This window comes from Procambarus clarkii, chromosome 62, assembly GCF_040958095.1.
Source record: "Procambarus clarkii isolate CNS0578487 chromosome 62, FALCON_Pclarkii_2.0, whole genome shotgun sequence".
NCBI lineage: Eukaryota > Metazoa > Arthropoda > Malacostraca > Decapoda > Cambaridae > Procambarus > Procambarus clarkii.
In genome coordinates, this window is record NC_091211.1 from 17,989,483 (window position 1) to 18,014,767 (window position 25,285).

The 25,285-nt window shown below is 41.1% G+C and overlaps 1 protein-coding gene across 50 annotated transcripts in view; it reads left to right on the forward strand.

The window, feature by feature from the left end:
- LOC123766472 (trichohyalin) overlaps positions 1 to 19,927 on the forward strand; it is a 129,571-nt gene extending 109,644 nt beyond the window's left edge. For 27 of the 50 annotated variants that reach the window (XM_069308244.1, XM_069308247.1, XM_069308246.1 and 24 more), the window contains 12 exons: positions 164 to 220; positions 4,692 to 4,748; positions 6,663 to 6,710; positions 7,206 to 7,256; positions 7,611 to 7,655; positions 8,310 to 8,351; positions 8,544 to 8,585; positions 9,171 to 9,224; positions 10,722 to 10,925; positions 11,528 to 11,617; positions 16,868 to 16,988; positions 17,572 to 19,927. In XM_069308244.1, coding sequence (XP_069164345.1) covers positions 164 to 220; positions 4,692 to 4,748; positions 6,663 to 6,710; positions 7,206 to 7,256; positions 7,611 to 7,655; positions 8,310 to 8,351; positions 8,544 to 8,585; positions 9,171 to 9,224; positions 10,722 to 10,925; positions 11,528 to 11,617; positions 16,868 to 16,988; positions 17,572 to 19,160 — 2,400 coding nt within the window. In that variant the 3' untranslated portion in view covers positions 19,161 to 19,927. The remainder of the gene's footprint in view (positions 1 to 163; positions 221 to 4,691; positions 4,749 to 6,662; positions 6,711 to 7,205; positions 7,257 to 7,610; positions 7,656 to 8,309; positions 8,352 to 8,543; positions 8,586 to 9,170; positions 9,225 to 10,721; positions 10,926 to 11,527; positions 11,618 to 16,867; positions 16,989 to 17,571) is intronic. The other 23 variants (XM_069308256.1, XM_069308249.1, XM_069308251.1 and 20 more) reach the window with 23 other exon arrangements.
- Positions 19,928 to 25,285: the final 5,358 nt, after the last annotated feature.

Consider the following 25,285-nt stretch of genomic DNA (forward strand, 5'->3'; position numbering starts at 1 on the left):
ATATCAGTGCATGCCAAAGAGCCACTACCAAATCACACGGGAAAACTCCAAACATAAGATGGCTAAACATACAGAAAACACCATCTAGTACAATGGTTACAGCTATCCTTGACAGTTATTGGCATTTAAATCTTTGTATGAGCATCTTCTCTCCTCCGTGCAGGGTTCAAGCAGCCCGCTGCCGTGGTGGGAGAACCCCGAGCCTACCGAAGACACCAGGGTGAGATTATCCGTGTCCATGAAAGTTTTATTTATCAGATTTTCTCAACCTTATAGTATACTCTCAAGCCAAAATTACCTCTTACTATACTGTACTGGGCCAGGATTCAGTACTTACGAGATCTGGACTTCTCATGTGTCCACTTAACAGATCCGAACCTTTTACCCCAATCATGGTTTCTCAGTTTGTATATACTAAACACTGAGCTCTTCTAAGTGCTACGAGGTCATCTTCAATCTAATATTATTATGGACGACTTCATAGCACTTTTAGAGTTCGTAATGTGCGTAGTGAATACCGACTAAGCCGCCATGGTCGATGTAAGCGGTGCAGACCTTGTATGTTGACATGTAAGTTTTCCGAATCCTGACCTGGGTCTTGAGGCTCTCAGGTCTTGAGGCTCTTAAGCACTGCTCACCACTTCTTCCACTTGTATACAATCAGTCTTTTCTCTCGTATAAATCTCGGCAAGAAATTGTTATCACCTGTTCATCAACGTGCCGCTCACTGCTACCATTCATATCTTCTAATATTTCTAGTCATTTTCTCCCATTAGATGTGCTATTTTTATCCCTAGTAGCCTTCATGTACCAAAACTTTGCTCAAATTGCCTTTGTATAGCAATAGTTTTATTAGCCTCTGTATAACAATACTTTCCCTGGATCTACTATACTCTTTCAATTATTAAATTATTTCACCCATACTAATATTATTAATAGATTCACCTTTATTTGTTCAATTATTGTTTTTATGTAATAGAGAGGCTGAAAGGAATAATATTAATTTGCTTATGCTGATGTAATTGCCGTTTTAGCTTCATTGTACTGTAGCTAAGTTTCCACAATGTTTTAAGTTTTTACTTTTTCTAGTGTGATGCTTGCACATGAACTATCAACATGCTGTTTTAGACTTGGTTTCGTGTTGGGCTTTTGGCCTATCAACCACGGGAGGGTTATTATGGACACTACAAAGGCTTACTGACCAGCCACCAATTATACTTTAGCTTTGAACGTATTAGTCCAAGACAAAAGTAAACTGAGTGTATATACACCGAGTGGTATCTCTTCTGGCATATATATATTCCTGCCATCTTGTACTTGCTAAACTGGTCAGTTTAATAACATTTCCAGTCAACCCACACCAGCCAGGTGGAACAATTTTATTTTTTTTTTATATTATCTTATGCTGGTAACGCATGTTATTACTAGTTGTACATAACGGAGCTACACACATGTATCTCTGTAGACATAGTCCAGTGACACGTCATACTTGTCAAACATTACTTCATGTTCGCTACATGTAGATGTGTCCCTCAGCTCTCAGGTGCAGGATCATTCAGCATAGGGTACACATTCACTGTAACCGAGTTTAGTCCTGAACTATGTTTGGGACTAAAGTATGCTTGTTGGAGGATGAGTAATCCCTTGTGATGACCTTATGAGCCCTCCAGAGGCTGATATGCCTTAATAACCCTCCAGAGGTTGATATGCCTTAATAACCCTACAAAGATTGATAGGCCTAAAATCTAACGCTAAGTAATGAAGTCATCAGGCATTCAGTTTAGTTGCTTTAAAAAAATAATAATAATAATTCTAACAGTATACTGGACTTCAATCTATATGCTTTTGTTAAATAAATGTATACTGTACTGTACATGCAGACACACACACACACACACACACACACACACACACACACACACACACCAGGAAAGAAGAAGAGATTTTTGACATCCAGTACCTTCCTCCCTTGGGAAAGAGTGATCACGTCCTGTTAGACATTAAATATGCTTTAAGATATCATCTAGAAGAAAATGGGGACATTGAAACAGTTGATAAACTCGATTTAAAGAGAGGCAACTATGGGGAACTTCGAAATTTTTTTAATGAGTGTAATTGGACAGAATTGTTGCTAGGCAGGGAAGTAAATGAAATGTATGCCAAATTTTTAAAACTATACGAGGAAGGCACACAAACATTCATACCAAAACAGAGATGCAGGACCAGAAAACAGGATTGGTTCGACAGAAATTGTGAGAGGGCAAGAGACCAAAAGACACAAAAATGGAATCAGTATAGGAAGAGGCCAAACCCCCAAACATACCAGCGATACAAAGATGCGAGAAACAATTATACAGCAGTAAGGAGAGAGGCAGAAAGAAATTTTGAAAAAGGGATAGCAGATAAATGTAAAACAGAACCGGGCCTATTCTACAAATTCATAAACAACAAATTGCAGGTAAAGGATAATATCCAGAGGTTGAAAATGGGAAACAGATTCACGGAAAATGAAAAGGAAATGTGTGAAACATTAAATGAAAAGTTCCAAAGTGTGTTTGTACAAAATGAAATCTTCAGAGAACCAGACACAATAATTCCAGAGAACAACATAGAGCGGATAGAGGTGTCTAGAGATGAAGTGGAAAATATGCTAAAGGAGCTCGGGAGGAACAAAGCAGCTGGCCCAGATGGCGTTTCACCATGGGTTCTGAGAGAATGTGCATCTGAGCTCAGCATTCCACTTCACCTGATCTTTCAGGCATCCCTGTGTACAGGAATCGTAGCAGACGTGTGGAAACAGGCTAACATAGTTCCAATCTACAAAAGTGGCAGCAGGGAAGACCCCCTCAATTATAGACCTGTATCATTGACAAGTGTAATAGTGAAAGTATTGGAAAAGCTAATCAAAACTAAATGGGTAGAACACCTGGAGAGAAATGATATAATATCAGACAGACAGTATGGTTTTCGATCAGGAAGATCCTGTGTATCGAATTTACTCAGTTTCTATGATCGGGCCACAGAGATATTACAGGAAAGAGATGGCTGGGTTGACTGCATCTATCTGGACCTAAAAAAGGCTTTCGACAGAGTTCCACATAAGAGGTTGTTCTGGAAACTGGAAAATATTGGAGGGGTGACAGGTAAGCTTCTATCATGGATGAAAAATTTTCTGACTGATAGAAAAATGAGGGCAGTAATCAGAGGCAATGTATCGGAATGGAGAAATGTCACAAGTGGAGTACCACAGGGTTCAGTTCTTGCACCAGTGATGTTTATTGTGTACATAAATGATCTACCAGTTGGTATACAGAATTATATGAACATGTTTGCTGATGATGCTAAGATAATAGGAAGGATAAGAAATTTAGATGATTGTCATGCCCTTCAAGAAGACCTGGCCAAAATAAGTATATGGAGCACCACTTGGCAAATGGAATTTAATGTTAATAAATGTCATGTTATGGAATGTGGAATAGGAGAACATAGACCCCACACAACCTATATATTATGTGAGAAATCTTTAAAGAATTCTGATAAAGAAAGAGATCTAGGAGTGGTTCTAGATAGAAAACTATCACCTGAGGACCACATAAAGAATATTGTGCAAGGAGCCTATGCAATGCTTTCTAACTTCAGAATTGCATTTAAATACATGGATGGCGATATACTAAAGAAATTGTTCATGACTTTTGTTAGGCCAAAGCTAGAATATGCAGCTGTTGTGTGGTGCCCATATCTTAAGAAGCACATCAACAAACTGGAAAAGGTGCAAAGACATGCTACTAAGTGGCTCCCAGAACTGAAGGGCAAGAGCTACGAGGAGAGGTTAGAAGCATTAAATATGCCAAAACTAGAAGACAGAAGAAAAAGAGGTGATATGATCACTACGTACAAAATAGTAACAGGAATTGATAAAATCGACAGGGAAGACTTCCTGAGACCTGGAACTTCAAGAACAAGAGGTCATAGATTTAAACTAGCTAAACACAGATGCCGAAGAAATATAAGAAAATTCACCTTCGCAAATAGAGTGGTAGACGGTTGGAACAAGTTAAGTGAGAAGGTGGTGGAGGCCAAGACCGTCAGTAGTTTCAAAGCGTTATATGACAAAGAGTGCTGGGAAGACGGGACACCACGAGCGTAGCTCTCATCCTGTAACTACACTTAGGTAATTACACTTAGGTAATTACACACACACACACACACACACACACACACACACACACACACACACACACACACACACACAATCTACCTAAACATCAAGCATTATTTTTTCATTGCAATGTACTGCATAAAACTACAAAAGATCATTAAACATTAGTACTGTACTGACACTACTTTAACAATATAGTAACGAAACTACCGATTGTTCATGGGTTTGATTCCCGGGTAGCCGGGTAGAGAGAGAGATGTTTGGCCGTGTCTTTACACCCCGATGCCTTTGTGCACCTAGTAGTAAATAGGTACTCATGAGTTAGTAAACTGTTTGGGGTGGGGTTGTGTCCTAGTCATTGGCTAGGAAAACATCTAGAAGCCTTACAGGCTTCCTGTCCCATACAACAGAATCTTACCAGGCTTCCTGTCCCCTGAATATGAAATCCTAACTGGCTTCCAGTTCCCGGCAACAGGGAACCAAATAATAATATATGGTCATCAATATATACAAGCTTTTTCCACCAGCGCAGGTGTGCAAGAGTCCTCCCGTCTGCCAGCCTTGGTGGGACAAGCCTCAGGAAACAAGGGTGAGGTCCTTGCTTCATGCATGCCCAACCTCTTGCCTTCACATATGATTTTTGCGATTTGTCAGATCTCACGTGCGGGATAACTTGATCCTTGAGTGCACTTCCTACTGCTCGTCTGTTCCCATGGTGTGACCACGGGTCTTGTTACTTATGTGACTAATTCATCACTCCTCCAAGACTACTCTTGTCCCCTTTCCTCAGTTACCTTCTTGTTTGCATTACCAAAATTTTACTTCTTGTCAAGATTGTGCATATTTTTCTCATGGCCCGGTGTACTTTTCTTGGCGTGATCCTGTGTACTTCTCTTGGCGTGATCCTTTGTACTTCTCTTGACATGATCCTGTGTACTTCTCTTGGCGTGATCCTTTGTACTTCTCTTGACATGATCCTGTGTACTTCTCTTGGCGTGATCCTTTGTACTTCTCTTGACATGAGCTTGTGTACTTCTCTTGGTGTGATCCTTTGTACTTCTCTTACCTTGTAAAGTTATATAGATTTATTTCCAGTTATTAGGATTATTTCTTAATATTTATTTTTCTGCTTCTGCCTTTTTATTATGCATAATTTCATTCAAGCTTCTATGAGATTTAAATTTTTGCTTTACACAATTAATGGCTTTATAATAAAGCTTAAATTTTTCACTATAATTTCATGCACTAATTTCCTTTCATTAATCTGTCATCCTGTTTTTCATTTATTTTAAGTTATATAATCAATATTTTTGTTGTTTTATGTTCTGATGTTGTACCATGCTGATCACCAAGCAACAGTCAACAAAAACAATCAACACCCACACACACTCACTCACTCACTTAGGGACGGTGGCTGAACGGACAGCACGCTGGACGCGTGATATCCTGTGGTCCTGGGTTCAATTCCGGGCGTCGGTGAGAAACGATGGGCAGAGTTTCTTTCACTCTAATGCCCCTGTTACCTAGCAGTAAATAGGTACCTGGGAGTTAGTCAGCTGTCACGGGCTGCTTTCTGGGGGGTGTGTGATGTGGAGGAAAAAAAAATAGTAGTAACAGTTGATTGACAGTTGAGAGGCGGGCCGAAAGAGTAGAGCTCAACCCCCGCAAGCACAACTAGGTGAATACACACACACACATCCTTAAACATAAATGTCAAAGGATGAATTCTTTATAGTTGGAACAGTTCACTCTTCTCACAGTGCTATGGATAGCTCTGAGCTGGTCACTACAATGACACGCTTATCTTCCAAGTGCGGCTCAGAAATCTTCCTAATGATGCTTGGAATCATTTCATAAACGTGCCAGTCTCTATCATAAATTTTCTTGAAGCTGCACTTGAATGTGATGTTCCTCAATTGAAGCATCTTTTTTTTTCTCAACTGTGTCTCATCACCGTAATCAGAGACTTTTAATGTTCAGTGTGTTTCAAGGTCATGTTATATAGATTATGAAAAGGTTGAATCCAGGAAAATAGCCTAGAGGAACCCTTTGGTCGCTTGAAATGCTCATTCAGTCATATGCTTCTCTGTTTAATACCACTCACTGAATCTAATCAGCAAGCCAATAATTCTGGGTCAAGGTTTGTAATCCTCATCGGTACCATTTAATATGATCTACTGTGCTGAAGACCCTGCTTGTGATGTTGGCCAACATGTCGACAACAGTTATTCTGTTGTGTGTTAGTGTAAGTCTTGCTGCATTTTGCAGTCCAGCCAATACCTTAAATGATTTGAGAAATCGGCTCATTGAACACCTAAGTTGCTGTCTATTATTCATTGTGTTATGGTTCCCAAGAACTTCAAAACAAATGCTCTCATTTGTTTTTAGCAATTTACATTGATGGACATTGCATCATACACATTAACAAGGGCTGATTATGGAGTGACTTCTGCAAGCAAAGCTTTGCAGCAACAATGACGAACAGCTTCCTCCCTCCCTACAGGCCAGCTTGAGTCCTTTGCCATGGTGGGAACAGCCGGAGGACTCTAGGGTGAGGCTCTTCCTATTCCATTCCTTCCTGCACTCATCCCAAGCCAACATTTATCCCATATTTTTCCACACATATATCCCAAACTTTTCCCCATGCTTGTCTCAGATTTATCCCTACACTTATCACAGGCATTTTTAATACTAATCTCTGCCTTATTTTAAAACTTATCCCATATACCTATCTCCTGATCTTATCCATTCATCATCAGTGTTAACTCCCCTTCTCCCAGTATTTTTCCCATTGTCTCCTAATCATAAGAATCTTCCTCTTCTGTTAAACCTGTTTTTTGCTGTGTTGCTTAATTATACAGTTATTGTTTATGAAACCATTATCTTATTATTTTGCAATTAATGTGCAAATCTTTAGAATTTGCATTATTTTAATTTGCCATTTCCTGCTTCCAATATTTTAGCTGTTAATTAAACTATTAAGTTAACCCTTATTCAGTAAACATCTGTCTTGTGTTCGTATTCATGTGTTTTTCGGTGTCTGCAGGCATGGAGTCCAGGCTCTCCCATTTTCAAGAAAGATGTGATAGATCATATGGTAAGGTAACCTCCTGGTAATGAACAAATTGCATACCAGAGTGCCCATTTTGAATTACTGAGCACTGTATTCATTCCAAATATATATGGGACATGTTATTAAATGTGAAGTTGAAAATAGTTTATAGTTTTAACTTTTGCAAAGCTTGCACTCAGAGATTATCTGTAGATTACTGTAGTTACATTAGTTTTTCTCTTATCACAGCCTGCCTTTAGAAACAACAGCATAAACTAATGGTTGTCAATTTTTAGGGGTCATAGGTTATGACTGGATATTAGTATTAAAACCTATTGGCTGTAGATGATTGTGGTGTCCAAACTTTTACGGAAGGGGTAACAAACTGTTGATTTTCAGGACAAGAGGGAGTCGACAGAAGCATGGTGGGAGAAATGGGACACGGTATGGATGTGTGACCCTGTCTCAAGACATACTTTCTATGTTGATGACCATTTAATGTATGAGTGTCTTAAGATTATATCTTGTTTGAATACTCCTTGGTAAATAAAGTCAATGTCAAGTTCCCAGATTTATGTCTTATCATCATTATCTGTGAGCTTCGTCCAAGTGTTGCCTGCTTGCCGTCTCTTTCTCTTTTTCTCAAATCTTTTTTATATTGTCTGTTGCTTTATATACTGTAGTTTGAATATAATTTATTAAGAGTTTCAGTTTTTTCATAAAGCCAGCATTTTGTTATTTTGTATAGTTTATACTCTGTGATTGTCATGTGTCCCACTTGTTTTTGTTCTATCTTTAAAACTTTAGACATTATTGAAACTTATGAGTAGCTAAGCTGAACATTTTCTATAACAAATTTTACATTGCAAATTCACTTTTCATGACCTTGCTTTAAACTTTTATTTTTTAATGTTTTGATGTTTTAAAGTAGTTTTAGCATGTATAAGATCAGTACATCTTTTGGGTTTTTACTATTTTTTGATTAAGTTAATTAAAAATCTGCTGCATTAATCACATTCTTTTTAGATACGAGTAGTACCTATTATGTAATTGATTTTGTAGTTATATTACCTGGTAATTTATTTTGCTATTACTCAGCGGGCGGAGCCAACACCTGTGAGACTGTCCAGAGTGAAGCAGGTGAGATGTCGCTTGCTTCCACACATCTTAAACGTTTCTCTAAATGTTGATTTTTAAGTACAGTACAGATATTATCATCATCATAATTTTGCTTTGGATAAATATTTTGAAAGTTGATTTTTCTTAAATCATAATAATAGAATTTTATGATTTTTTATTGGTGAGTAAAGCCACACTTGGTGTGCTCTACAGGCAAAGTACGCCACGCCCTGGTGGGAGACGCCTATCGACTTGGTATGTGCTCTGGTTCGGTCTTATGGTTCCCTATCCCACATTTTCCCTCTTCCTCTCCCACAAGATCTATCCTGTAGGTCTTCCACATTAATCAGAAGACTCAGTCATTCACTACCTCTGATGATTCTTTGATGTTGACCTAGGCTAGTGCATTCTCTCTCCTACAGTGTCGTGAAACACCAAGTTGAGAGTAAACTTGAATGTGTCTATATTCCCATCACTAATATTTCTGATTACAGAAGTTGGTTTGACTTCCAAATGATGCCATGCACGTTTCCCTTTGCATAGTCAATAACTGTTTATAGCGTTGCACTTCTGTGTTACATCATGAAGGTTTGCACGGACATGCTCTCCAATGTTTTCTCTTTCCCAGTTCTTCACAGTGACCAGATAATATTCCTCTCGATATCACTTCCATAATTTTTGGAGTTATCCTGGGGTGAAGTTCCCTGTTGCTCTGCATGCATCACTGGAACCTCAAGAGTGTTTATGATGGTACCTGAGGAGGAGCGATCATGATCTTTGGTATTCTTGGAGTATGAATTGACCCTTAATATACTGAATTTGTGTGTGTGTTATTTCCAGAAGGTGAGCACAGCCAAACCACCACCACTGCCTCCTCCTCCTCCACCTCCAAAAGTAAGGAGAAAACTACCACTTGCATAAGTAAAATAACTGGGATTGTTAAGTAACTGTATCTGCATCAACATGCATGCTGCACAACAATCCTTGCATCAACGCAAACTAGTTTAGCCAAGCATCTGCATCCTTGCTACCAAAAACACATCTGTCATAGATGGTGATAAGTAGTTTATCCAGCTGTATCTGCTATATAAAATTTATTAAATATGACTATATAAATTCCTTGAATGTATAAAATAAATTACTACAAATACAGTATTATAAACTCTATTAAAAGTTTGCAATATGCAGTAATCATTAACATATATGTTATCTTATGGCTTAGTCTTATCAGCAATACAGTATTGCAGGCGATATATATGCCGAGACACGTACCCAATTTTATGGTGTATATACTGTATGCAGTTTACTTTAATCCTGGACCATTTTTCACAACTTAAGTATCCAGTTACTCTAGTCCATTTGCTCCTTAAATTACTGAATACTTGACAGTAAGACGATTATCACTGTAGTGATGAAAACATTGAAATTAGCACTTGCAGTCAGGTTATTAAACAAAAATTAATTGCATTCAATATAATTCGGTGATCATTCATACTTATTGGGCATTAATGTCTGTGTCTAAATGTCGGCTGTCAATTTTTTTTTTTTTTGAGACATGACATCTCACACTAATATTCTTAAGTTGGATGTTTTGCTGCCCAAGAGTAGCTAACTCCTCCAAGCTCGGAACCCATCCTGTGTGCTTTTGGCTTAACAGTTACCGATACGTTTCTATTGAGCTTGTCGCTTACCTTGAAGTAGAGGTAGATAGAAGAAACTGATTATCTACTTACAAGACCAACCCAGTATGACACCATGGTAGGACTCAGAAGCTGGAGATTTGCAGATATTTTTGGCTCCAAGGGTTCCCATGTGGGCAGGTACCCCCTCTTCCCCCAAGGGTACCCACTGGGGCAGCCATATCCCCACCCAGAAGGATACCCATGGGGAAACTCGACACCCTCCTTGTTGCTATTATATGTACAGTTTATCATTTTGTTTAGGTATCTTAATTAATTATTAACCAAAGACATAACTGCTTAAGTTTATTATACACAATACTGTACAGTACTTCAAATAATAATCATGATATACAGCATATTATTTGGAGTAATTAACATTTTTAAGTGTTGTTTGATTATAATTCTCAAGCGTTAAACCTTTGCTTAAAAATATACACACACTTTTCCAAAGTGGTAGACGGTTGGAAAAAGTTAAGCGAGGTGGTAGTTGAGGGCAAAACCGTTGGTAGTTTGAAAGCATCATGTGACAAGAGTACCGGGAAGACTGGACACCACGAGCATAGCTCCCGTCCTGAAGCTACACTTAGGTAATTATACATACATACATGCATGTATGTATATACGTATATATACATGGACACACACAGATAAACAGACAGGTCTTGACAACTCACTACAACAAACTATATAATTATCTTGAAACCCTCAGCATGTTGGTACTGGACCACCGCCGCCACCACCCATACCAGGAGCACCACCTCCACCACCCATGCCAGGAGCACCACCCCCACCGCCCATGCCAGGAATGGCACCACCAAAACCAATGTCAGAGGCAAGGAAGCGTATGTTGGAACAGATCAGGAAGGCCTCCAGATCCCGGCCTGATTGGAACACACTCCTCAGAAATATTGAGGTGAGGTTCTTACTAGTGTGTGTTATGTTGCTCAACAGGATGAGTGTGTTGTGTGTGCTAGAACACACGGTACACCCATGTTACTATTGGAACACCAACCTGTGGTATTCCACTAATAACATTTCTCTGGTCTAATACATTGGCTCTGATTACTTTCCCCTCATTTTTGTCAAAAAATTTTTCGTCTTCCTGTCACCCCTCTAGAATGTATTAGCTTCGAGAGCAACCTCTTGTGTTGTCAAAATGTCAAAAGCCTTTTTTCATTTTTTTTCCAATTTTTTTTTTTTTAGGTCCAGATAAATTTAGCCAATCCAGCCATCTCTTTCCTTTAAGATCTTTGTGGTTCTGTTATAAAAACTAAGTAGATTTCTTACTCACGATCTTCCTGTTTGAAAGACTGACTTGTCATTTCTTTTCAGGTATTCTACTGATTTTTTATTTATTTATTTTGTCTAGTGTTTTGACTGCCACACTTGTCAATGATACAGGTCCATATTTTAAAGGGTCCTCTGTTACTTTTTTTTTCACTGGTGTGTGTTTATGTATGCATGTATACATGTAATGAATACTTTGTCATTACTGATCTGCTTCCTCTCCCACAGGGTGGCACCAAGCTCAGACACTTGTCACCATTCGAGAAAACGGACAGATCCCAGCCCATGTTGCCCAAGTCCAGGGGCAAGGGTGGCAAGGTCAGTGGCTTGTATGTACTGGTTGGACAATAGTGGTGATATGGTGTGGTTGTATGTACTGGTTGAACAATGGTGGTGATATGGTGTGGTTGTATGTACTGGTCAGACAATAATTATGATATGGTGTGATTGTATGTACTGGTTGGACAATAGTGATGATATGGTGTGGTTGTATGTACTGGTTGGACAATAGTGATGACATGGTATGGTTGTATGTAATGGTCGGACAAAGGTGGTGATATATGGTGTGGATTGTATGTACCAGGTGGACAAAGGTGACAATATGGTGTGGTCTTGGTTTTTGTGCCTATTTTAGTATACTTGGAGCATACCTGGAGAGGATTTCAGGAGTTCTTCTACTCCATGAGCCTGCTCAGCCTTCATCAGTACAGATGATATTCTGGGTGATGGTCCTTAATTCCACTCACCCTAGTGAACCAAGCAGATAGCGAGTCAAATGTGGGGACCCAGGTATTGTGTAAATTTTTTATCAAATAATACATATACTACATTTTAAAGTTTAATTATACAATGGCCTTTAACCTAAAGAAAAAATGAAGCTAGTGGGTGATCTTTACAATATATGTAATGCCAAACTATAAAATGGGTTTCTCAAATAGGTTGCTTGGCATTATTTTTGAGAATTTAATTTGCCAGTATATACGTTGATGTGGAATTACGAAGCCTGTTTAAAGAATTAATCAAAACTGTTGAGTGATGTTCATTTTAAAAATGGGACATCTGTGAGGGAGGGATTGTTTTCATCTTGTCAGAGCTATTTTCATATTAGTTTATCATATAATATTGTACATTGTCAAACCATAATGTGTTCACCAAATCAAATGGAATTTAATTAATGCCCTATCACTGTCCAATATCTTCTATTACCAACTGCAACCAAGTGAATCATGATGACAGCCATAAAGGATGTGGATGGGATATATCTGCTTTACACACTATTTCTGGGGGGAGCCTCGTTGACTCCCCGGAGCTTTCCGGGCCGACATGCTAATGTCAGACTTTGGCATAAGTCACGTGTAGGGAGTTCTGTGGGCCTACCAGGGACCACGAGCCAGAACCTGGCCCCTCTCAGAGAGGCATGGGGAGCAATGGTCTATAGAAACCCCGTGTGGTTGGAAGCATTCTATGTCTGCCATCAGCCGGGTCAGGCACCCAGAGAGGTAAGCATCCCAAAACAAACCCCTATTCTGGTGAAAATATTGCTACCAAAAGCCGAACTAGTGGATAGAACTCTCCAAAAAGAAACTAGCAAACGAGCAAGACATCACACATTGCCGCCCTGCTGTCTGCGCAGCTCCCCCCTCCCCGGGAGGGGGAAGGAAGAGGCCCAGATCCCCTACCCCGGCCATCCACCCTTCAGTTCTGAGGCTGATGCTATGGGCAACGGTCGTGTGCTCCAACTCCAGTGGCTGTTTCAGCACTGTACCTAGTATGTGGCGACTGTCTTCTAGGTGGTGTGTGAGCCGGGAGTTATTCTCCAGTACTCAGGCTGCATGCACCTAGGGTTTCCTAACCTAGGTGCCCAGTAAATACTGCCCTTGGGGCTTGGGGCCACCTTCCACAAGTTTTTTGGGTTCTGCCTCTGCTAGGCTGTTGACTGCTTGGTTTTCGGCCACCCTTTGTGTGCTAGGGTGTTCTGTCTCCCTTATTCACCTTAGGGGTAAGGGGCCGTTTGCACTGGTAGGGGCAAGGGGTACTGCGCAGCTTGTTTTCACCAATCATAGCGGCCTGGGTACACTGTCCTCTTGGAGTTTTCTTCTTCTTTCTTTGTCCGCCTGGTGGGTGGGGGGGGGGTCTGCCTTGTTTCTTGCCCCCTGTGTACCGAGTACTCTTCCTTTTTCCAGTAGTTCCCCCTGCTAGGTCCCCGTGAGTGTACACGTCCCGGAGGTTCAGTTCTTAGAAGGTTCTTTGGTAGACTGGGGTGCCGATTAGCAGTATCCTGCCTGGGCTTCCCTGAGCGTGAGTTCTGTCTCAGGACCCTGGGAATCCCTACGGGGGCGAGTGGGTCCAATGGATGTGGACCCCGGAGTCCCCTCCCTCACTCTGTGCGAGTTCGAGGGTTCCTCTGTCTCCTTGTCTCAGGGCGACTCTCGCTGTCTTTGCCTCCGTCTGCTGCCTGTGGGGTCGATGGCACTTTCGGCCTGGAGTCCTGAGTTTTGTTGCTGGTTTGTGACTGTTACCCAGTCTTATGCGGACTACGCGGTTACATGCAGCATGGGCGTTGCACGTCGAGTTTAGGTGGTTGGTAACGCACTAGGTTGTTTGCTTCCCGGACACCCCGAGCCTGCCTTGTTTTGGTTGGTATGACGGGGGTTGGGGGGGGGGGGTGTTGATTGCTTCGGTGTTATTTCCTTCCGTGACCCCCCCCCCTCCTTGTCTTTCCCATGTTGTGGTCTAGTCTGGTCCCCCACCTTCCTCCCTGCATCCGGATCCTTACCGTCTGTTGGTTCAGGGTCGGGGCGGGGCTTCGATGGTCTTGAGACTCGGGCGGTCTTGGGGAATTCCCCTTACGGGGGGGGTGATGGAGGCATTCGAGCCTGTTCCTCCAGCCGTCTTATATGAGTCTGCCAGTGGGCTCCCTCCCTTAGTACTTTTCGGGCTGCCCGGGCTTTTTTTTTGTGTGAGGCTGGGCTTTGGGAGGGAAGGCTCGGCCCCGGGGCCTGCCGTGGGGGTTCCTGGGGCTGGTGAGGGGCTGACTTGGGAGGGCTCGGGCCCCGTTAGACCCCCACTGGAGTTTTCTACCCATTGGCGTGACTTGCGGTTACAAAGAGTGGGGTTTTTTCCTTCCCCACCCCCTCTCTATACGAGTTGTTGGGCATCAGCCCCTCCCCCGGTTCTGTTCATTGTCCCTGGGCTCCCTCTGTTCTGTTCTGTTGGTGGGTACTTTTCTCCGTTTATTCGCCCTTCTTCTTTGGGACAGGACTTCACCATCATGTTCCCCTCTTCTCAGGGTTCTGCATGACTTTTGGTCTCGGGTGCAACTGTGCCTTTCTGTCTTCATGCTTTGTGCTTGCTTCTATATGATCTCGAAGGTTTGGGGAGCTTTTTGCTTCTTCCCGTATTATTGGAACGTCTGTCGTTTTCCGGTGTGGTTTCCCTCCGGTCCTTTCTAGGGCTTGTTGGTCCTCTTTCGTGCTTCTTCTCGGTTTTCAGTCCTGTTTCGTTCTTTTGTGGTTGTATCTTCTCTCCATGCTCTGTCTCGGCACTGCTCATTTTCTTTCAATATTCCTGGTTGGCGCCTTCTCGCTGAGCGGGTTGTGCGGTTCAGGCCTCTTGTCCTGCGCATGCGCCGTGGTAGTTTGTTTTGGTATGGGCAGTGTGCACAAGTGCTGGTGTTCTGCGTCCTTTTCTCTTGGGTGCTTCACCTCTTGCTCCTCTCAATTCTCCAGTCCGTGCCCAAGTAGCTACTGGGAATGTTCTGGATTGCCGCTATGAGGAGGATGCTGGGTTTTTCCTGCGTGTGGGTGTGGGGGACCTCCTTTGCCTCTACCCTCCTCTTCTCCTGCATGTGGGGCTCTGCCTTCTTCCACTGGCGGTGCTCCCAGATTCTTCTCGGCTACGTTGTGTCTTTACACGTTCGTGCCTACGTTCTGCAGGCGAGTTTGTGTGGTCTGGCGTCTCTTTTGGCCCGGCGATGGTTCATGGGTTTTGTATACGAATATACAACCATCAGAACACAGATGACTGCAGTTGGCCTATTGGGGTATATGAGGCAGTTCCTATTTATACCCATCCAGTCCCGCTCGTATGCATGTCCAACCCATGCTCGAGTCAATCAAGGGGGCCCCCACCTCCATGTTACGGGATACAATGGTAGGGGTGAATGTTATGAGGTAAATGTTACTGTGTCAGGTTGTTATGAGGTGACGTTTTGCTGCAGTTTTCATACTGTGGATGTGTGTTGGGGGTTGGTTGTGGCATTTTGTTTGGCCCTTCTGTGCTTCTTCCTGGGGCCTTCCTTGTTCGTCTGTGTTATTTGTTACAAGGGGTGTCATGGCCCCGTTTCTCAGTCTTATCCGAGTCACTCATTCCTTACCCGTCTTGCAGTGCCTGGCTTAGCCCTTCCATATACATTGGATTCTCTGTACTTACCTAGTTGTGTTTGCGGGGGTTGAGCTCTGGCTTTTTGGTCCCACCTCTCACCTGTCGATCGACTAATGCGCAGGTTCCTGAGCCTACTGGGCTCTATCATATCTACGCTTGACGCTGTGTGTGGAGTCAGCCTCCACCACGTCCCTTCCTCTTGCCTTCCATTTGTCTATTACTATAACTCTGTTCACTGTTTTGTGAGAACAGTGACTTCCCAATTTATGTTATTACTGTGTTAATGTTGGTGCTGTCCACATAGCATGCACTCAGTCTTTTTAGCTTAGAGATGAGCGATGTATGCACCTTAATGGTTGACAAGGAACTGAGGTTCGCACTAGTGGCCAGGAACTATTTCACCAAATAAATCTAATGGTTCTTGCCTTGCCTGCACAAGCTAAGAACCATTGAGGATTCTTAATAGTAGTAGATATGTTGCCATTGGGACCAATATTGCATCATATGGCTGGTCATGTGACACCATATATACCACCTCGCCTCATGGACGGTGCTAATTGCAGGTCATTATCCAAGGCAGTAATTGTGCTCCTCAATACACATTCACTCTTTCAAAATGATGGTTGCTATTAGCTTGGTAAGCAATTCGAAGCCATAAACAGCAAAACTTTGATGGGTTTTAAAATACAGCTGGAAAAGATCACGAGGGCAAATGGGGGGGGGGGGGGGTGACATTTGATAAGCTGCCAGCTTCCTGTCCTTATTGAGGCCACTAGTATTAGTGGCCCTCGGGTAAATTCAGGTAATTTACTCCCCAAAGAGTGCATACATCAGTTTTGTTGTATACACGTTTCTTGTGAATAACACGAACTTGGAACAAATCATTCCGGGACAATCATAAACAATACAAGCCACTAGTATGTTAAATTTATGTCCATTACAAATTCTTATTTAAATTTAAACCAGGATAAACATCCATATTAACATACCTACTGGATTCACTATTATGCCATCACATCCCAGCTTATACTGTATTGCTGTAGTGTGTTATTGTGTACAAGCACTTACACAAGACATTCCAGCATCAGTGACCACTCCCTGCACTAAATGAACCTCAACCCCCATTCCCTGCACTAAATGAACATCGACCACCATTCCCTGTACTAAATGAATCTCTTTTGGCAGTTTGTTTATGAGTCAGAGAAGCCTCTCGCACACAATGAGCTGTTGCACGAGATCCACAGAGGTGTCAAACTGCGCAAGACCAGGACAAACGACAGGAGCAAGCCTGACTTTAAATCCTTGGGTGAGTATGGAAGTAGGAGGAAGGAATGGAAATGCAGGGTGGGAGAGAGGAGTAGAATGGAAAATAGAGGGAGGGAGGGAGGGGAAAGGGAAAGGGAAATGCACAGATGTAAAGAAGGAAGGTAGGTAGGTAGGGAAAGAATGAGGATTAGAGACAAGACTTTCCCTTGTGGTATATTAGCTAGCATACTCACTTTGCCTGTGAGTGAACCTAATTATAATTCAACTGCAGGGCATGATGACTGCACTGTTCCTTCACTGTTCATTGCTGTATATCCAGCAGTAATTGGGGATCTGGATATGAAGCAATTTGAAGATAGCCAATTTTTCTCTGGTACACTTAAGGTTTAAAATGAGGTGCAGTAAAAAGTTCTTAGCCTGCAAAAACACATTGGGGAGAAAAGAGGGAGACTGGAGATTTAGAAGAGACAGGGAGAATAGATTTCACTAAATTCGACAAATGGTCATGACCAAAATAATTTGGTGGTGGTATGTGATAGGCTAGTGCTGGGCTAAGAATTATTACATTAAGAAATGTTTTACCCTTTTAATTAAATGTCCACTTTATTTTCAACTTCACTCAGGTCTACGGAAGCTACGTCGTCAGATCACAACGGAGGAGTTAAAGAAGCACCCAGACCCCATAGAAAACATGCCCTCTTCATCTGATGAAGAGGAAGACATTGACAAGATGCGAGACGATCTCCAGGCCACCAAGGGGCAGTTGGAAGATGAAATAAAGAAACGGAAAAAGATAGAAAGAGAAAACAAAATATTTAAAATTGACATTGAGGGTCTTCAGGCAGAGGTAAAGAAACTAAAACGGCAACTCAAGGAAGCTGGGATGACTGACCCCAAGCCCATGACCAACGACGAGGCAGACGAAATTGTTCCAAAGCTTGAAAAATCTATGAGTAAATTGCGAATGCGTGAAGATGACGTGATGGACTTCTCTGAGCTTGATACATTGGAAACTGAAATTAATAACCTAAAGAGCCAAGTAGATTTCCATAAGAAACAGGCCGACGATTACCTAAACAAGTATGACGAAGTTACACAGAAGCTCATTGTATCGGAAAACTGTGCAGCGGAATGGGAACTGAGGGGCAATTATTACGAGAAAAAGTACAAAGCTCTGCAGAAGGAACAGTGCATTGAGTTACCAGACATTGAGACAGTGGGGATACAAACGGAACCTATTGATTTTTTGGAGCCTCCCCCACCGTCACCAGCAGCAGAAGAAGAGGAAGAAATGAAACCGTTCCCAATGCCCTCAAAGTCAGGGTCACGCAGAAGTTTTGCCTCATCATTCAACAAAATGGAGAGCTGCAAGGAAGAGGAGGAGGAGGAGGAGGAGGAATCTGAAGAGGAGGAGGAATCTGAAGAAGAGGAGGAAGATGATGAATTAGAAGACAAAGAATTAGAGGGTGAGGACGAGGAGGCAGCAGCAGAAAGAAGAGCAGAGAATTCAGCAAAAAAGCAAGAGAGAGAGCTCAAGCTATGGATAAATAAACTTGATCATATAAAAGAAAAAGAAAAGAATGTGCGAAATGAGAGAGAGAATCTGAGAGAAAGAATAAAGCAGTATTTCCGAGATATGAGAACCGAGCGACAAAACTATTTGAAAACGAAAGAGGAAGTAGATGAAATGATTAAAACACTCAAAGATGATGCAGATGATGAGGAAAATGAAGGTGAGAGTGATGATGAGAATGAAGAGGAGGAGGAAGAGGAGGAGGAGGAGGAGAAAGATATGTCAAAAGAGAATGAAGGAGATCCTGGATGGTGGTTTGGTGAATCAAATCAAAAACCTAAGAAACTAAAGAAAAGAAAGAAGAAGAAGCTCAATGCTGATGGGGAGGAGGAAGAAGATGATGAGGAGGAGGAGGAGGAGGAAAACCTGGAAGATTTGTCCACTCTTGAAGAACCTGTGTGGAGTGACTCTGAACACGAAGAAAGTGAATCAGATGATGAAGAGGCAGAATATGAGACTAGATTATCCAAACTTAAAGAACGAACTCAAGCACATGAATCCAAAACGAGTACCATAAAAAAGAATAATTATATGTTAAAAGCTCAGTCTGAACGATGTGATGAAATGTACGCTGTAGAAAAGAGAAGACACAAGAGACTCAATGAAGAACTACACATAATGTTGGCAGAAATCTCTTAGCTCTCCTTATGTGTGAATGATGTGTTAAGTGATGCTCGTAAATTATTATTATTTTAGATATATATACGGAGGTAATGGGAATATATGCTTCATTAGCCTCTAAAAAGTATTATGTACAAGTTGCTGTGAGAGAATGACTGGCGAGAAGAAATGATTCTAATATACCAATGGTGTAATTTACTTAGTTACTTGACAGAGTGAATGGCCTATTCTGGTGAAGTGTGTGGATGTCATATTTGATAGATTTCTTTGATAATTAGAAGACTGGTCTCCATTTATTTGCAAAGCAGCCTTCTTAATGACCAATCAGATAACCGAGTCCCTGCCTAATTCTGCTCTAATGGCTGATGTGGAAGTGATGCTACATGTAGACTAGCTTTGGAGGATGGCACCTGGCCTGCTGGCTCCAGGACATGCTGCTTCATATCCTCAATACACTACAGTACTTCATATTTTAATTATCAAATTATATAAGTCTTATAGAATACAAAGTATTCCTCCTTATCTGCACTGTTATGCTCAATCCATGTATCTTGTGAATGCTTTTAAAGTCTGCCGAGAGCCGAGTAAATGAAGTCTGCAAGAGTGTAACTCTTAACATTCTCAAATTTAAATCATGTTGGTGCACTGTTGTTGGCCATTGGGGGAGCCTTGCAAGCACTTCAGAAATGCTTGTCACAAGCCGTGATCTAAACAAGGTTTAATATGCATGAAATGTTGAAGCTGAATTAGATTGTATATCTAATAAAATACCACGACAATAAACAGTTCTAAGTTTTTATTTACTCAAGATTGAATGAAAACCTGAACAGATAAAAGTACCAGTACCAGAAAGCTAATTACTGACAGGTAAATGCACCTCCCAGAAATTCCCAAGATCAAGCTCTAATATGTGTATACAGCACTCGTCTTAAGAAGGTGGACTAATCATTTTACTAGAAGCTCCAATCTTACTGTCACCTGCCCCACATATATCATACTTGTGAGAGGGGGGGGGGGGGGGAGTAACCGGTGTTGTCTGTGTCTGTCCATGTATGCATCCACCTATTTTTCTATCCGTCCATCTCTACATCTATCTATCCCTGTATCCATACATCTATCTGTCCATCTATCAATATATATTTATCAATCCATCTATGCATCATCTATCAATCTCACTTTCTATCCATCCATCCACCTGCTCATCTTTCTATCCATCTATAGATATATGGATAGATCCTGTGTATCATCTATCCATCTGTGCATCTAATCTATTCGTTTCGCTTTCTATCCATCTATCTGTCCATCCACCTATTCATCTGTCTATCCATCTATTAGTCCATACTGTCTGTGTGTTTGTCCCTGCCCCCCCCCCCTCTCTTTGTCTCTCCATCTTGGCCTATTTAGCTCTTATCTTTGTCTGTTTTATGAACATCTTGGGGCCCAAGGGTAAACTGTAGGCAAAGTCATGACAATGCAGAAACCAGAGATAAAAGGGCTATGGAACAAGGAACCAAGCCCACTGGCTCCACAACCATAGCATTGCCCTGCACACTGCTAGTGGTACAAAGGTACTGGGTAACGGCAAACGGCTACACTGGATTCACTGAGCAATACATTCCTCCTGGCTGAACCACCTGTGCATCAATCACCAAAAGAATCCTCCAGAAACCAGCAGTTTCATTCTTAGTAAGAAAGTAAGGAGAGGGCTGTAAGCAAAAATAATGACCACCAAGACCAAAGGAGCAACCTTCCCCCCGCCACTAACTTCCGGAAGAGAGCATTAAGCTTCCCAGCCTGCCAACAAAAACAATGTCTTGAAGAAACAATCCCTAACCAAAGAGCCAACAGAAAACTGCGAGAGGATAGTAAAATCAAAACCTTGTCCAAAGACCAAGACAGCTCAGGAGTATAAGCAGGCTGGAGGTGACAAAAATGCTCAAGACAACTAGTGAAACGAGGCTGACAAAGTCAACACCGAATGCCAGCAGCAGTGGCTCTGCCAAAGCAATGCGATATGAGTTACCAATATTTGGCATGAGAAGCTTATTCATAAACAATAGACAAATGTTTATACCACAGGTACAAAAACCAAGACCAACCTACAGAGAGACTGAAAAGGTGCCAAAAAAATCTACTGTCACAGCGATGACAGCCTCTCTGAGAAAGTCACCTGAACCCAGAAGAGAAGGCAATTCTTGCTAGGCAAAGGCAACACCAGACAGTATCTAGTATTCATCATCCTAGGCATGTCAGTTCAAAGTGAACAGGTAATCAAAATCCCACGAGAAGTGAGGCATAAACATACATGCATCGTGAAGCAAACACTAAAATACAGAATACACAAGCAAATAGCCACTGCAGAAAAAAAAAATGTGTACAGGATGGGCAACAATTACCTGAAAAAAAAATCAAGATTTGAAGAGCACTGGAGTGAGAATGAAGCATAACACGGATGTCATAAACATGCACACCACGCAAAATGATTAAGGTTCAAGCCTAAATGATTGATGAGGGAGGTGTGCATTCCCCTCGTGGTGCACATATGTAACAAGAAAACTGCTTCAAGACAAGTTCGTCTATTCGTCTCGGGGAAACCCCAAGACATCAAAGCACTCTGCTGTCTCATTTTCTATGCATTGTCTACCTTGCTGTCTCATATGTTTTGGTTTGCCCACCTATCTGGTAGCCTTTTCTTGTTTAGGGTGAGCTAGGCTCTCCTGTTCCTTGTGCCATTTTAGAAGGGACCAGGTTTTGGCCTCTGGTTCCCAGTTGGCTTGTAATGACTCTCAAGGGCCTGGTGTAGATTGAATTGGATGGAGCTTTGAACGCCTATACAGCCATATTTACTTATTTATGGGTATGTGTTTGGTACTTATGTACGTAAGTACATAAGTACCAAACACATACCCATAAAGGTACCATACTCAATCCCATATAAGTGTCATACATATGCCCATATAAGAACAATACATATGCCCATTGAGGTACCATACAAAAGCTCTTATAAGTAACATACATATGCCCGAAAAGGTACCATACTTATGCCCTTATAAGAACAATACATATGTTCTTATAAGTATCATACATATACCCTTATAACTACCATACATATGCCCTTATAAGTACCATAAATGCCCATATAAGTACCATTCATATGCCAATATAGGTACCATACAAATGCCTTTATAAGTAGCATACATATGCCCATATACGCACCATGCATAGTAGTCTCTAAATACATGAGGAATATTGATATAATGTTATTTTGATTATCCATTTATTATTTAGCTCATTTTGATTATTATTACATTTTTTAAAACTCATTTTCCATAGTAATTTGTTGAGAAAACACGATGATAGGTTTGATATTTGAGGTGGCTGTATCTCAGTAAATATGGCTGTATAGGCGTTAATATTTAAAATTAGCAAAGAAAGACTTTATAGAAAGAAAGGTAAATTGCTGTGGTAAACACAATGGTACCATTTTCAAAACGATTCTATGGCTGGTTTTGATTTTGAGTTTTGTGAAAAATGACGATTTCACAAGGGCTCGGATTCTTTGCAGGCGGCGGGCTGTATGTACCCCATCTTTGTCTTCGTCCGCTGGTCAAGTTTTTATTACTTGATTTAATCATTGTCTATCTTCTATATCTATAAAATACGGATGACTGTCTGTGTAAGGTAAAAGGTACGCAAGTACCATAGAGGTACGTAAGTACATAAGTACCAAACACATACCCATAAAGGTACCATACTCAATCCCATATAAGTGTCATACATATGCCCATATAAGAACAATACATATGCCCATTGAGGTACCATACAAAAGCTCTTATAAGTAACATACATATGCCCAAAAAGGTACCATACTTATGCCCTTATAAGAACAATACATATGTTCTTATAAGTATGTGTTTGGTACTTATGTACTTACGTACCTCTATGGTACTTGTGTACCTTTTACCTTACACAGACAGTCATCCGTATTTTATAGATATAGAAGATAGACAATGATTAAATCAAGTAATAAAAACTTGACCAGCGGACGAAGACAAAGATGGGGTACATACAGCCCGCCGCCTGCAAAGAATCCGAGCCCTGGCGAAATCGTCATTTTTCACAAAACTCAAAATCAAAACCAGCCATAGAATCGTTTTGAAAATGGTACCATTGTGTTTACCACAGCAATTTACCTTTCTTTCTGTAAAGTCTTTCTTTGCTAATTTTAAATATTAACGCCTATACAGCCATATTTACTGAGATACAGCCACCTCAAATATCAAACCTATCATCGTGTTTTCTCAACAAATTACTAAGGAAAATGAGTTTTAAAAAATGTAATAATAATCAAAATGAGCTAAATAATAAATGGATAATCAAAATAACATTATATCAATATTCCTCATGTATTTAGAGACTACTATGCATGGTGCGTATATGGGCATATGTATGCTACTTATAAAGGCATTTGTATGGTACCTATATTGGCATATGAATGGTACTTATATGGGCATTTATGGTACTTATAAGGGCATATGTATGGTAGTTATAAGGGTATATGTATGATACTTATAAGAACATATGTATTGTTCTTATAAGGGCATAAGTATGGTACCTTTTCGGGCATATGTATGTTACTTATAAGAGCTTTTGTATGGTACCTCAATGGGCATATGTATTGTTCTTATATGGGCATATGTATGACACTTATATGGGATTGAGTATGGTACCTTTATGGGTATGTGTTTGGTACTTATGTACTTACGTACCTCTATGGTACTTAGACTACGTATATAGTATTGGAATATAGACTACGGAGCAACCAATAGAAGCACTTCCAGAAAAAGAGCATCAAGCACAATGAAATATCCATTTTTGGTGCCCTGAGTAGCTTCCTATAGTTTCCACACTTCTACACATGGTCAAATCCAGCACCACATGCATCTGTGACCATCTCAACTTACCAACAGCAGATAACAGAATCCTGCTCCAACAAAGAGGCATGGAGGAAGTCATTAGACTCCACACAGGAAACCCTGCCAAAAAAGTTAGGAAAATGGCCACAAAATCTTAAAACACCCAAGAGAAAATGTTGGTATGAATGAATACCTAACAAATTGGTTGGCTGAACCGATCCAAATTCCCCAAAATACCACCTCTCCACTAATCTCTCTAACCACCAGATGGCAGCTCTAGTTAAACAGGAGTCCTATGAAGCTGCCACCATCACATTTAAGTCTCGACTAAACCTCCAGAACTCGGGCGTAAGGAAGAGAAACAGGGTGGAATAACTGGTTTCATTATACTCTACTTTCTACCTTTTAGAGTGCTCCTATTAGTGGTTAAATGTGTTTGCCAGAGTTTATTTCCTATGATGTCTCATACCAGGAACCCACAACATCTCACAAAACATGGGAACTTGCAATGTGAAACACACAATTGAAAAAACAGAAGGGTTCTAAACCAAGAATGTGGGTACCCTGGATATTGAATCCGACCAAACAGGCAAGACACTTGGGCCTGGTCATGCTAGTCTTGTGGTGAGAGTGAGTTAAGTCTACACACAATTAAGGCAGAGGAAAAGGAAAGTAAGCTCCTGAGGCATTGGGATCCCATGTACCAGGAAAGTGAGGGGGACAAGTGCAAACTGACACAAACAGGATACTCCTTCCATAATGTTTCCCATTTTTAACAGAGCAAAGTATTTTTAATGAACTGCAGTTCACATGTTAGTGTGAAAACTTTGCTCTTTTGTGCCCTGAACCAAGACACCACAGTGAGCAGCCCCTCCAGTAAATGATCCAATAACCCAAACAGGAAACCTACCAGTACTGGGTATCACATTGAGATCCTCAGATGCACATCACTCCAGCAAGCAGGAGAAGGGAGCAGAAACCAACCTAAATCGTTCTTGAACGGCGCACAAGTGCCTTCTCACATCAAAGTGGCAACATGAAGAGGTAGGTTATTGGTTTTCCACTGGTTGACCATTTTAAAGTGCACACTGTTGAATATTCTGTTGGTAGATGTTTGACAATAGTATCTTTCCCAAACAGTGCCCATCAGGTCTGCAAATTCATTAAAAACATGATATCGTACAAAATAAATAAAATAAATATATACCACTTAAATATTTTTATACC